The sequence below is a fragment of the Accipiter gentilis genome, chromosome 26, assembly GCF_929443795.1.
Source record: "Accipiter gentilis chromosome 26, bAccGen1.1, whole genome shotgun sequence".
NCBI classification, from domain to species: domain Eukaryota; kingdom Metazoa; phylum Chordata; class Aves; order Accipitriformes; family Accipitridae; genus Astur; species Astur gentilis.
Genome location: NC_064905.1, coordinates 12,687,525 through 12,702,882, shown reverse-complemented (window position 1 = coordinate 12,702,882; position 15,358 = coordinate 12,687,525). Strand labels below are relative to the sequence as shown.

The following is a 15,358-nucleotide window of genomic DNA, read 5'->3' as shown; positions in this document are numbered from 1 at the left end:
AAATGGAGAAGTACAAAACAGCAGAAAAATTTAGTGTGTTAGAGAACTATCATTGAACTCTGAAAGAAGGCAGTTCTCGATGAATTAAGATTTAATTTCCAGATGTCTTTATGACATCTTTAGTGGTTAGTGCAGAGAAATGAAGAAATGATAATTAAGAAAACAAAAGCCATAAGGAGAATCAGCTTTTTTCTAACTGCTTCCTTTCATTGTTGGATCTCAAAATCTGTCAGCTTTCCCAGGCTAGCTATGCCTGTTTTAAAAAAAAAAAAAGAATAAATGAAATGACAGTTAAAGTAGGAATGCATGGAAAACTCTAAGGCATAAGACATTCAAGAACGATGTTTAAAAAAAGAAAAGGCTCTCTGATCTAGTTTTGTAACAGTTTTGAATACATATTTTAGTTGCAGACTGAGAGACCCCAAGGAGCTCATTTTAAGATTATATGAGGAAATTTCTAGAATCAACTTGAATGTTAATACAATATGGAGAACAGGAGAGAAACAGTAGCTGAAGCTGTAAGAGTAGTAATATAAATTAAAACTTGTGTTGATTGGACTTTTCAGAAGTTTCTATGGAAAAAACTAATTTCTTTCCTTAGGAGAAAGGTTACCTGTAACTAAAATACATCTATAAACGCTGTGCCTCAGGGCTAGGTTGTTTATGGATCGTCCTGCTGCAACAGATAAAATAACTTGGTTCTGCGCAGAGCTAGTCAACTATATGTCAGTAGGGATAATGAACATAGATGTTATACAGCCTAATCAAGAACTACTATACTGCATAATCTCATAAAAGGCAGCCAAAGCCACTGCTGAAACCTACAGCAAAAGTACATATATATAAAAAAATTTTTTTTTCAAGTCAAGAAATGATTAGATTCTTTTTGAAGCAGTAAGCATGTGCTTGTATTCTAACAACATTCTTGAGTAATTTTCTAGCAATAACTTTTGGGAATATTGTTAATTCATACTAATGTTACCATCAAAATGTTCTCATGCAAAACAATGTCGGAGTATGGGGGATGAACAGTGCTATATAACTTACATCTTATTTCAAATATCAGAGGATGATAGCCTGCTATCACTGAGACCAGCATTCCAGAAGCATTTCTTTCTATCTTAATGCAGAACACCAATCTATTTTCTTCATTATTTCACAACCCTTTGCCTATTTTCTGGCCCTGTGTGTTGCTTAATAGGCTTTGGCAAGCATACAAGAATTATTTTCAAGAGTGGTGGTGTGCAAAGCAAAGGCTAAGAATAATGAGTTAGTAAAGCATCGTGTGGATGGTGTTGGAGTACTACAAATGGGATGGTGCTTCTGAAACCTCAAGAGGACATGCAGAAGCTGCTTGTTAAAAATGCAGCTCATTCCTTAATGGTTTTAATACTAATCTCTACCAAGTGTTACCACTGACTACCTGCAGAGCAGTGTTTCACCTGAACTCACAGTCTTTGAGGCTGAGGGGGAGGAACAGGTGAGCGTAAACGGTCATGATGGTACCAAAGACCACTGAGTAGTCACTGAAGAAATCGCTCATTTTTGCTGATCTGAAAAATTCACAACACCCTTATATTGATTATACCACACAAAAACAATAGATATTTGTCTCCAGACCCTGAGGATTGCTGCAACTTCTTCACAAATGTCATGTATTTGTCAGCTGAGTTGATAGCATGTGACATTTCTCCTATGTCAAATACATATAAAATAATCTTTGCTCTAAATTTATGATTTATTTTTTTTTTTAAACAAGGGTTATGTTCCAGGTAATACTTTCTCAAGAACGTAACAGTATCACAAGCTGCTTAAAGCTGCTCTATGAACAGGGTATAGGTCAAAAGAAATCAGCAATTAAGAATTAGCCAAATCAGCATAGGGCCTTTTATGCTGCAGACAAATAGTGTATTTGGATGCACTGCAGTCTTGCTTCTTTCAGGAGATACGAGCAGCACACACTGACTTTCACTTTAAAACATCACATTTCCTGTTTTTACATTCTGAGCAATAGTGTTTTCTGTTAACAAGGGAGTAGGGAAGCAAAGCACTTCAGGAAAAAAGTTTTTAAAATTGGAAGATGCTTGGGACCTCTTCCCAATGCCTCATTTATATACACAGAAGCACTTTCAAATGGTGTACATAACTGGGTAATCTAACTCTCACAAGAATAATGAAAGGCAGAAACAATAAGAAATATAGTTTAAATATTTTATAAAGCTTTATCTTAGCCAACCAAAACCAGGCAATTTCCCCTGCTTGTGCTCCCAGTCTCCACCCAAACCACTTTTCCAAGGCAGGGTCTGGCGACTCAGACCATGCTTGCTTTTCCTAACTTCTAACAGGAAGATTCTCTTAGGCTATTTTTCCCAGCTTGTTGGGTGGGTTTCACAGGCAGAGACTTTGCCTGGAGCTATGCAGTAAGTAAATTAGTGATATCAGCTGGTGAAGATGAAACTGCCTTTACTGGTAAAGAATTATAGAGTTCCTCATCTGAATATTATTTCTTGTGTTAGACAACCCTATAATTAATTTCATTATTGTTCTTTACCCTCTCATGCACACACAGTGCATAACATTGATTTAGTTTATGTATTTACTAACACCAGGTGTTTGACTTCACACTACATTAGCATAAACAGAATATAGGAAACAAGTAAACTTTGACAAAGCTTGCCCATTCTATGCCTACCCTGCACTTGCTCATTCAGTACATTTTTAAGGATCATTTTCAAAAGAGATTTTTACCATCGTTGCCGTTTCCAAAGTCAAATTGCTACTACAGCAGCTAAGCAAAGCCTCCTTATTGCTATCTTGAGAAAAAGGCATTATTAAAATTTTCAGTATTTTTCTAATAAACTGTATTCCAAGTCTCAGTACAAGAAAGGTTTATTTACTAGGAGGAATTCTGCATTTTAAGAACAATTATAAAAATTACAAAAAAGTTCATATTTTCCTAATGTTATTTTACACTGTGACAAAGAGAACCAAGCTATCTCTAAGAAAGGCATAAAGAAAGCGACAGCTGTAAAGCAAGCTCTACAGTAATGTCCTCCCAGAGTGTTCGGGAGGCAAATATGAAGACTCAGACAGTATTTTAAATTCATGAAAATATTAACTTAGGACATGAAATACATATACACAGATTATCTAAGACTAACCTTTAAAAAGGCTCTCTTTTCCAATGTATTCATTATGAAGGGAGGAATTGCTGCAAATGAGAAAAAAACCCCAAAACATTAACCTTGGAGAAAAAGGCACTTTGTTTTCATTTTCTTTTAGGATGAACTAATACCATAATACAATTTTCACAGCCTTTTGTCATTAACTGAGCTTTCATTTCACATTGCCAATTCAAGATACCTGACTGGTATTTACAGAAGTAAATTCTCCCAACAAGCAAAACTTCTCATTTCATGCATAACTAAATCTGAGCTCAGTAACTTGGTACTGGTCAAAGCACCTACTCTACACCACACCAATTCCACTCAAGTGAAATTTGCTACCATTCCTTTGCTATCTGTATCTTTTCTGCAAAAGCATCCCAGGACCTTTTCTGCTGCAGTTCAGTGTAACATGCTGTGGATGTTTTCAGAGTAAGAAATGTACATTTCTCTGTGGAACTTCTTAACAGAAATGTAAATACTGCCTGCATAACTGTAAGATAATTTGGCCTCTGAGAAAAATCGCTTATATAGAATTTAAGTTCTCACATTGGGAACTGATAATGAGGAGCTGCATGTGACTACAGTTATTCTTACCCATGCCAGGAGCAGCCATAAGAATCCTTGAGATAACCACCTGGGTAATTGCCTGCTGAGCTGCTTTTGTTGATTCACCCAGTCTGTTTCCGTTCTCATCTGTGACAGGGATTCCAAACTTGAGTTCCCTGTTGAATAAAGGGTAAAAATAAAGCAGTGACTGACATGCATTTATTCACCTTTTTTTGCCACCTTATCTTTGTCCTCTTAAAACTGTCAGTTATAAGAACTATAGTTTTTATTTTATTTTCCAAGTTAGCCTGTTTGCAACACTCTCTGGCACAAAAATTTCAAAAGGCAAAGAAAGATCTGTAGGAAAATATGCTGAAAAGTAAACAACCAGCAATCTGCCGCTTCAGCCTGGTCACATGCATTCCAAGGGGGAAGAAAGGAGGTGTGTTATTTCTGTAGAGAGATTCCTTCAAAAAGCAACTTGGAAAAGTGGAATTTCCTGGACTGCTCTGGAAGTAGTCTGTCCTTTCTGACAGACAGCACAGAGCGTACAGGAAGGCTAGTTTCATTGAACTAAACCAGAAGTTTTTGTGAAAATTCCCTTCTGTCATTCTAGTCTGAGTTTTCATTTCAACCACTAAGAACATATTTGAAAGTATAAAAGGAGGCACAAAACAAACTACACTTCTGTAACTGTATTATTCTCCATTAGATCTTTTGCTCAAGTGCAGGGTTAGGTGTTAAACTCACATTACTGGGGAGAACTTCCAGGGGAGTGAGACGCAGGCAGAAGGGCAGATATACTGAGGACTGCCTTTATTCTTCTCATCTTTTACAAGAGATAAAATACTACCATGGATTGAATTTCATTGTAAATACAAATTTTAAATATTCCCTTTTCTACCCATAACCTTGTGTTTATAACAGAGGATGCTTTTCATTTGTTTTTCCCCGCTTCTATTCTTAGTCCTAGTCAAATCAGAATACGTATGAAATTTTGTTTCTGAGAAAGTGCATATTTTTGTAATGTCAGATGATTAAACAAAACTGAAGAGCCTGATTTCTATGACTAACTTCTGCTTGTGGGATTTGAAGCACCATTTTTTAAATGACTATATTTTTCCAAAGTGGAATTTCTATTAAAGGGTCCACGTGATCAAGTTTTGAAGGACCAGTACTTGGTTTCTGAGATCTAAGACTGAAGAACTCTATGGATAGTTATCTGAAGAGAATGAGGATATTCTGTTTTATACCTGTCACAATCAATCAATCAAAACAAGATCATGCATGAAGTTTTTGCAAGGTTCTGAAACAACCTAAAGAGATATAATGTACTTTATTTAGTAACTTGTTGATCTAAAAACTCAATAACATCCTTCTAGAATGAGTGATCTTTGTTCTTTTTCCTACCTTTGTCTCATTAGTGGAATATTAATGCAGTTAGCAGCAGCAACAGCAGCAAAAGGAACAAACCGTCCTATAAGAGGTGAGACATGCTGCAAAACACACATAGAGGAGAAAAAAAGAAAAAAAAAACAGAAAAAAAAGAAAAAGAAGAAAAATAATTATATAATCATTTTCTTTTCTAAAGGTCATATTAAAATGCTTCATGTACTAATGATAGACCAGACTTGTTTCCTTTAAATTACAATTCAGTGAAAACTCACTGATGGGGCAGAGGTAAAACAACAAGACATAAGTCATAAATACCTCTCTCAGATCGAGCAGTGGCAGGAGACTGGCAAAACCAATCTTAATTTAGTAGCATCGCTGCAGAGAAGTGTCAGCTTCTGAGCATGCCTGTCAGCCCAACATCAACACTAAACAGACCTTAACTGTAGTGTTTCTGCTGGCAAGGTCACAGCCAGCAACATCCACACCAGCTGCTTTGTATCTCAAGGCACTGACTATGGAGGCTATTCATCTAGTCAATGTCTTGTATAATCTCAATTACTCTGCTTACAATAGTTTCTCAAATAACTTGTCAATGCTATACCACTCCCAGTACATTAAAGCATAAGCAGAGGAGTACAAAATACATTTTTGCTCCTTTTTTTTAAAAAAGGACCTTTTTTTCATGATTGTGTTTACACTGGTTTAAAGAATTCGAGTTTTCTGCATTTAAGCGGCACCTCCTTACAAGTTCTTCAGCCAGTCTAGTGTAGGCATCCACGTTTGCAAACATGATACTGCACCTTAAAACCACACCTATACAGTTTGTGGGATAATGAGTCCACATTGTTGTAATTACATATCCATCCCAATTAACTTTCAAATGCTATCAGATACTTTAACATGTAAAAACAAAACTGCCGAAAAGGCACCTTAATAGATACAGTTTGTATTAACAGAACACAAGGCTGTTTGATAGATGTATAAGGAGGACAGGCTGTTTGAAATAGAAAACCATCTACATGGGGCAAAAATAAGCTTGGGATCTAAAGGGAGCTGCCAAAGGCCGTTACAACTCCATACTGGGAGCTGTGCACAACATGACACAGACACACAGGAGGAGAAATGAGCCATGAGCATCTCATAGAACACTAAAGTCTAGTTAAGAATGGAAAAAAATATCAGCAATACCTTTGTTAGTGCATTAAGTCCTAAAGCTGTTGCAACAGCACCCGTGGTAGCAGAAACATAGGCTGTTCCCAGCTGGCTAAAACAAAAATAAAAATGTTTGCACATACACAACAACTACATTTATATCACTTCTAAAAATAATTACATTTTACACATGTAGTTATGCCCCACCAAAAGTTAAGAAGTAGACCTTTCTGTGATACTGCAATAAGATGTGGATAGAAGATTCAAATGGGACACTAAATTAAAAATTAAACACTTTTCTTTTACTAGCAGTAGGAATCGCATGCAAGCAACATCTTAACACTGAATCAGCTTCTGCTGGTTCTGCATTGCTATCTCTTCAGCATTTTCTCATGTGTCTGAATGAACACTTTGAAGGATTTAGTTCTGTATTTATTTTCATAATTACTTAAACTAATAAAATCAGTTTGGATTTCTAAGGCCGTGACTATAATAGTAATTAAAATCAACTGTACCAAAACCCATAAATGCAGACCAGCTATGCAGCAAATGCCCAAATCCAACCCAATCTGCCCTAAAACATACTTTGCATACTTCCCAGCTAGTAGGTGTCTGTATATCCTAAAACCCACGGCTTTCTCCTGGACATCTATAGGCAAGTCAGCCTCAAAACTGGAAAGTCAAGCACTGCAATTCCAGTCTCCTATTCATGATTTCTAGTTTTCTGCATCTATATTTAGTCTCTCTCTTTGCCTTCAAGTAGAAATAAGTACTGTGCAGACCAGTTCATTGAAGTGTCCTCTTTTTGTAAAAAAGCACACAGTGTGCACAGTGTGTGCTATACTGCAGAGCACTGAGAAGATGGCACAGAGAGACACCTGAAGGTCCACACAAAATATCAACTTAGAAATACCCTGGTATAACACCAGACTGATGAGGCACTTTCAAATGGTAGACTAAGCAATGCAACACAGACTCCTATCAAATCCTATGCTGTTAAATGCTTATGATCAAGGCGCTTAGGCTTATCTTTAATGGCAGAAATGGAGTCCTTGCCTCCATCATTATCAGACCTCATCTGTGCATATCAAATGAATCATAAGCATAGGTGAAAAAGCTTATCCATCACCTCAAACTTTAAAGCCCAACCATGTTCCAGTACATCAGAGAGCAACTTATGAACACATCAGAAGTATGTGGTTCAGTGTCTGACCTGACAGTAATTGGGGCATCACCGCTCCTGTTCGTGTAATTTACAATAGCATTGAAGGACTGGTTAATCCACTGCCAGAAAACCACTGCTGGTGTCGTTCTTGAAAAGAGATACTATTATTATTATTATTATTATTAAACATAGTTGCATCAACAGCACAGAAAAATGATGGCAAATCAAGAAAAGCCAGTGCAAGCAGTAATCATGCAGAGGTTCTTGTTTATCTTAATGAAACAATATAGTCAATCAGATACTGTCTTGATAATGCAAGTACTACTACTTCTAAGAACAGAATTTAAAAGCATTGTAATTAAATAGCAAGGTTCACTTGGGACAAAGATTTGTTGTAATAACAAAAGCATTATAGCAAACCTCGCTATAAAAATCACACAGAGAAATACGAAATGCTCTAATTTCTAGAATACTTTTCTATGGTTATTATGCCTTTACAGTCTGCTAGTTCTCTTTGGAAGCTCCTTAAGTGACTGAGCAGTGGATTTTAGTAGACAGTGTTTATCCTCTCAGTCTTCAAAAAGCTAATATGATGCCATTGTTTTAATAAATCCCTGTGACATTAAAACATTTGGTCACATGTAGAACCAGATTAAAAGACACTTAACTCCAAAATGGAAAATTATTTTCATGAAAATATCTGCATGTTTGAGAAGTACAGGTACAGCATGGAAATTAATCTGGTACACCATGAACCAGATGACCAGTCATCCAAAAAAAAGAGCTCCAAGGAATCCTCATAAATTATGTCTGTGCCGGTATGCAGATGGCTTAGGAGAAAAAGGTGCTAACTTGTGAGCATGGGTAACGGGCAGTGAAAAAATGTATTCTGTACAAGTTGCAGCATCCCCATTTAACAAGCTAATGTGGTCCCTGTTAAACTGCAGGCACAATCATTTTACAAATGGCTATGCCGATAAGTTACAAAAGCGGCAGTCAATTTGTTTCACAATGTATGGGGCTGTCTTGTGGAGGGATGAATGCTTTGCTCTTAATCTAGTAGTTTATCTAAACAACGGGACACACTTTTGAAAAAGAAATCCACTAAGGGCCATTAAATAAAACACTACCTTTGGATCAGGAAGTTTCTGATCCACAGGTAGTTGGAGGCTAGGAGAGTATACCAGGGGAAAATTGTTTCTTTCTGTACTCATACCACAAACTCTGCCCTCAGTGGAGACATCACTGAAGATTCTGCTCCACCAGAATTTCTGTCAGGGCAACCAGGCCACCAAAAATAACAGTTGCTACTGAAAACTATTTCCTAATCATTAAAATAACTTTTCATAGGACTTTAAAGCTTATACTTAATTCAATTATTTAATAACACAGGCAGTAGCAGTAACAGGAATGCGGTTCTCATTGGAGGACTGACATGGAAATTAAGAGTGCTAAAGAAGAAGCAGTAGTTGTACCAATTATTCTGTAACAGGTGGGAAAGCAAAGAGGAGATGCTAGAGTAGAAGGTGTGTGTCTATCATGAGGCTTTGGTTCTGAAAAGGGAAGATATGTTATTTCTTTAAATTGCAAAAAATTGAAAGATTAATGAGAGTTGAAAGTATATTCTTATTCCCTCTGGTTTCCAGTATCTGAATGAGATGCCAAAGTAACAGTGATACACTAGCTGGATTTTTTCCATCACTACTGCTGTTCTTCCTCCTTTCTTCCTGTGCATGTGCAACTCTTTTCCTGACTCATCTTTTCCTGTTTCCTCACTACTGGTGTGTAGGGGATGTTAGGCCTGCTATAAAGTTTAGGCGTGACTCACATTGCCTTACTGCACTCCCAAGAGCCCTCATAGGTATAACGAGGAATTTGCTTCTTCCAGTGGCCAGCAATAACCAGAACACAGTGATGTACAGTAAGATGGAGGCTATGCTGCATCGTCCAAGGAATTCTATGCAATCCTGTTTGCACTGCTGAGGGTTTGGTCCAAAGAAACCAATGTCTTCCAGGCTAATAAATCACCTAGTTTGGAATCTGAGTGACTACCGATAATGCAAAGAAAAGGTATATAGCTGCTATAAGTACTGTGGATAATAACAGAACATGCATAAAAGAATAAGCAGTTAACAGGAAGCAGTGCTTGTGAATAGGCAGCTGTACTGATGGTTTTGTTCATATTCTGGGCTGTTTTTTAAAATACACACGTATACGTATATGTGCACCATTCAAAATAGCTGTGCCTTTCTGGAGTGTGATTCAAGAATTTGTAAAATCTCAGCATCAAAACCACTATTGTTGTTTCCTCTGAACCTCCCTCCAGTTCCTTCTGACAAAGCATTGTGTCACAAAAATATTTCTAACATGGAGTCTACTAACAGATGATACTGGCTTCTGCTGTGGACTTCACTGTAGTGGTGATTCAAGAACTATTGAGGAAATGAAAGGATCAAGCAGGTGCTGGAGAAACTTGATGACTGATGAACTGAAGCATATTGAGTACTCACTTGGCAGATAGAACATCCTACATGCCAGATCTCTAAGGTTAGAAATTCCCAGGTATCTCCTCCTCTGTCTTCCACATAACTCTCCTACACGGATAGGATTTTGGAACATTCAACTTTCCCAGTTTGAGGAAAAGTGGGAAGGTGAAGGAGAGGGGCTAAAGGTTTATCTCACAACTACTTCTAGAGGAAACCATTAATCAGCGAGAGGGAATGCAGAGAGAGAAGAGAAAAGGAAGCAAAATTTTACATTTTGAAATATTTATTATAAATGTTCTAAAATGCTCTTTTGACAATAACATTGATTTTCACTTATCTAATTCATAGACAAATGTTTTATGTGTTATATTACCATCACTTACCTATAAAAGGTCATCATACAACCTGTGATAGTCATGTTCATGGGTACCTGAGCTGACATTCGGCCAATCAAGACCATCTTTTCACCAGTGTCTGGATGAAAGGCTGAATCATAGATATATTTTGCTCTCCACAAGTTATCTTCTGTCAAGCCAGGTGCCACGATACCTTGTCTTGGGACAAGTTAAAAACCAAAACAAGACAACAGCAAAAAGCACAACTATTATAAAATGCTACAACCTCCAGTGACAAATGTGGCATGAGAGGACTTTGGGATGTTCATACTAAGTTAATTTAGTCTCATAGTTAGCTTGCAGATCTTCATCTTTTAAAGGGGCTGGTAAAATAAAAAGAATCAAAACTCCCAGCAGTGGTTATGTTGGCTGAGTCAATATATCCAGCATCAAATTTCCATTTAATCAAACCTGTACTAGATTTTAGAGCTAAAATGTAGAGCTAAAATCTCTAGAGTTGTTAGTGTGAAACTTTGAAAAGTTACTTTGCAAGTATTTAAGAAACTACTTGCTCCAAACAATATAGAACATAAGAAGTTTTAAACTCTGTTCTCACATTAACTATTTTCAGAATTAGACACTTCTGTATTTCAGAATACTTAATAGGGGTTTTCAGATGACATAATTTCCCCATTCACTAGCAAATCTGTTTAAAAAAAAAAGTGTTTCAAGCTATGAAGTAAGAAGAAAGAGTGGTGCAATGAATGGCGTTTTAAATATTTCCTTTTAAATATATAACCATGTACTTGTCATTGACTGGAATTTTTTGGGACAGCAGTAAGGTGATCAATGCCATACCTGTAGTCATGAACAATTTTTCTTGCATTTTCCAGCTGGGCATCAGATAACAGAATATTCCGGGGGTCTGTTACAGTGAAGAAGTGACTGGCTCGCCCAACAAAAGTGCTTTGATCCCATCGGGGCTCCTTGATATTAATATTTAATGGTATATCTGCTGACATCTTCAAAAACTCTGTGAAGAAAACATGAAAATTTACAATTTGGAATTCCACTTATTTCATAGTGTATCTATAACCTGCAAGATGAAAAGGGGTTACGCTTAGGGTAAAAACAACAGAAAACAAACACCAAACAACTGAGGTTTAAAGGCGCAAGTATATATCCAAAAAGCAGATGATGTCAGATATCACCATGGGTTTTAATGAGGCTGGTATTGACAGAAGTAAAAAAGCAAAAACTTAGTTATGTTTCTGTGCCTGTTTCCCCAAGACACTTATACATTACATCTTTGTAAGAGTACAAGTATCTGATTATGAGGTAGAGGTACATCATATACATGTACAAATATCTGATGATGAGGGAGATACAAAGGAAGTATAGAAATTTATTAATAAATAGCTGTACTAAATAACAATATACTAATCAGAAGTGTCCTTTATTTCAATGATGAATTAGTGTTTGCCGAGTATATTGTCTTGAAGGGAAGGAGAAATTAAATATTTCAAGAGGTGCCTGAAGAGCTGCTATAAAGTGTGGTGACAGAAAAAATACTTAATAAAATTCACTTAACTTCTCTGGCATAGCAATACAAAACAAAAATTAGAAACACAAACCCAACAATTTCTTGTAATAAATATTGTTTCTCTAAATCCATGTTTTAACAAAACAAAGATTATGTAATGCAACAATTTGCCACATTATGAACACATGACCAGATCTCCTAATGATACTTCAAAGAATGTTAAAGAACTACAATGAAGGGCACTGAACTAACATAGTTGTGCATTTATGGGGCCTAAAGAGCAGAAAATTAAAAATTACTTCAGGATGACTAAGTTTACTTCAACATCTAATGAAGGAAGGACAGTCCCTGCATAGCACAAGCTATATGAACTTTAACTTTCTTAAGAGAAATTTCTGCAGTTAAAAAAAAAAGCCATCCTCCAAATAATGCTTGTAATTCAAATGGCTGAAGTAAATTGGACCTATAAAAATACAGATGACATCACATAGCATTTTATCTGTTTTAATAGAAAAACCCATCAACATTATTAGGACAACTGATACATATGGTGTAAGCTGCCACTGAACAGTATTTTCATCTTAAGTAAAGAACACCATGAAGTTGTCTGAGACATTTTGGTTAATTTGATGAAACTTACATGACGTAGAACTGAAAAAAAAATCACAAAAAGAAAGTAACTAATCTTGTAAAGTGTCTCCATCATAAAAAATATGAACTTCATGGGAAAAAAGGAGAGACTATTCATTACATCTGAAGAAGCTATTGTCCGTCTCTCAAATGTAATTATGATCCTTCTCTTCTACCTCAAGTGGAAAAACTTGGAAGTCTTTGGAAAAGTAAACTGCTACAGAAATAAAGGCTTAAGTCTCCCCATCGGTCATAACCAGTCCTAAATTGGCAGCTTTAAGCAACAGGAAGGAGGAGGAAACTAATAAAGATTTAGAAGACACTATAGAGCAGCATTTCTAGCTGCACCCACCCTCCAGGCCCCCCCCAGATCTGTTCTTGAAAGTGAGCTAAATCGGCTTGTAGTCATACAAGAAGGAGATTATCCATCTTTGTAACATCTCTTGCAGGAACCATAAAATCAACCTTTTAAGCAGTTGAGGACTGTGTAAAAATTATTCTGCCTTGAACCACTTACCAGTTAGAATTGCTCTTAGAGTGGGAATTATTCAGGGAAAAGACTGTCTTCCCTGCATTTACCCAGACTTAGCATTTTTATGCTTATGTAATAGCAAAAGCATGACTCTTATTTAGGACTTCTGTGGTTATTATTGCTGTGATTTGATAACAATGAAATTAGTGGCCCCATACTATTTTATGGTGCACCTTACAAACATTATGGGAAGTATTTGATTTTCTGATATATCATCTCCCAGGAAGAACCACCAATAACATTCAGATTGCTCAAATTATTTCCAATGTTACACATGCTCATGAAGTCAATAGAAACCGTGTATGCATAAACACGATGGCACTGAGCACCAGACACAATTATAAAGCTGTAAAGATCAGGTTGCAAAAATGCAGAATAACTGCATTATACATGAAGATATGCAATGTTTAAAGATTTGGCAAGTCCATTCTATTCAGCACTGCTGAATATTTGAGGCACATGTGGTAATGAAGAAAGCAAAGTAGCCTACTGCTAGTACACCAAACTTTGAGAACCCAGAATGGATTAAATAAATAATAATGAAGGGTTGTCCTTCACAATCACAGCATGATTAACAGCTGAATGATGAAAATGTCATATCTCAGCTAGTATTACTAAATAAGTTTGTTAAAAATTTATAAGAAAATCATAATTTAGTGCCACTCAACATAAACATCCTTCCTTTTGTACATTTACTGGTAATTAAAATTTCTTTAAGTTAAGTAATCAGGTTCCATTAAAAACCCAAGGAGTTTGTTTTCATCAAATGAAAAAAAACAACCCAAAGCATTTAGCATGTTTATGTACTATTTTAATGTTTAGTTTGTATTATTTATGATAGAATAGTGAGAAAAAGAAGCATTAAACGAGATCTCTGCTTTCCACCAGATGCAAACTCTTCCTTGAACAAATAATCTCCAATTCTCTAGAACAGATCTTATTATTGAATTTTAGACAAGCTAAATCAATTTGGCTAAAATCACACAAAGATTGTAACTACACAAGTATTTCTGTGTCTTGCTCACTAAATTTTCCTGACATCAGGAGAAACTCAGAGCTGTACTGGCAAAGCAGAGCTGTTTGCCCTTGGAGTGTAGGCAGCAATTGTGTAAAACCAAGCTGTGTTTCTACAGATATTGCTGAATTCTGGATAATCATGAACTGACAGCATAGGCTGCAGGTAGGACACCAGTAGGATTGCTTTTAGTTTTTCCTGATAAACTGTATTAAGAGCTTAAGTGCTCAATTAATCCTTTCCAGACAAGTTTAAAATTTGCAGTTTCTGCTCGAAGTCATCATGTGCAAGGTTGTTTCAAAGACTCCCAAATCAGTATAAGCTCTCACAGCTTTTATTGCAGTAATTAACACCCCCCAGCTATTCGACAAAAGCATAAATAATTCTGAATGCTAGGATAAAGGAAAATATACTTAAGTATCCCCAGAAAATGGTACTGTTAAAAACATGGGATCACCTGAAACCACAAGGCCAGAGTTTTCTATACCACTCTGCATCCAATGCAGTGCTCTTTCTGTATTAATATGTGAAACCAGAACAAATGATGAAATAAAGTCCGCTTCTAGTAACAAAAATTAAGACCTTTTTATGACCAGCACTGACCTTACTGAGAACTGAGCATACAGAGCTGGATTTACCCCTTTCTCAAGAGTTAAAAACCTCTGTTCACTTGGCACTGACCCCAATCAGCAGCTCTGAACACCTGGGTACAATGAAGACTCCCATAGTGCAGTGTCTTCTTTCCCCTCAGGTGTATACTACATGGAATATGAGCTATTTGCTGTAGTAAGTAATTACATAATTTTAGTTTAATACATTAAAATGGTACTGTGAGGTGCAATAGAAGAATATGCTGATTGTATTTGGTGAGCGTTATAAATATTTAAAAGCTATTCACTCTATAGTGTTTTACCTGTTAAGGAGGTGATCCACTACTGCATAGAAATAACTGCTAAATGTGTGTTTCAATGACTAAAATGAACATTGCTAAATTTATTTAATATTATTAGATCCAACTACTGAATACACTTTCTTGCTCTTTCACTACATCATTTTCCCCCAGTGGCCTTCACTTTTTCTTTGGTACAAGAGACCTCAAGAAAAACATATTGTTCCAAAGACCTGTTCCTGTATTAAAATTTGCAGTCATTAACTCAAATAAGTAAGCATAAAGCAAGTATACAAGGAGCATCAGCACTGCTGCTCCAACGTACAGTAAATATAGTCGTGATTCAACTACCCTCAGATCTTACAGTTTCACCATCAAGTTAGGGAAGGTCCTAAAGCTTCCCAGGATATTAGAAGGTTAATAAACGTGGTACAGTAGGGGAAACTAACCTTTTCACCCTCCTTCCGCTCCCATTTCCCTCACTGTTAAGTTCATTATTGTAC

At 36.4% G+C, this 15,358-nt stretch overlaps 1 protein-coding gene across 3 annotated transcripts in view; it reads right to left on the bottom strand.

Moving 5' to 3' along the window:
• Window positions 1-15,358, bottom strand: part of SFXN1 (sideroflexin 1) — a 41,091-nt gene that overhangs the window by 4,393 nt on the left and 21,340 nt on the right. For all 3 annotated transcript variants that reach the window (XM_049829227.1, XM_049829228.1, XM_049829226.1), the window contains exons 2-8: window positions 11,105-11,279; window positions 10,295-10,465; window positions 7,474-7,572; window positions 6,297-6,372; window positions 5,124-5,209; window positions 3,762-3,889; window positions 3,162-3,211 (exon numbers count right to left, since the gene is read on the bottom strand). In XM_049829227.1, the coding sequence (XP_049685184.1) occupies window positions 3,162-3,211; window positions 3,762-3,889; window positions 5,124-5,209; window positions 6,297-6,372; window positions 7,474-7,572; window positions 10,295-10,465; window positions 11,105-11,268 (774 nt within the window). In that variant the 5' untranslated portion in view covers window positions 11,269-11,279. The remainder of the gene's footprint in view (window positions 1-3,161; window positions 3,212-3,761; window positions 3,890-5,123; window positions 5,210-6,296; window positions 6,373-7,473; window positions 7,573-10,294; window positions 10,466-11,104; window positions 11,280-15,358) is intronic.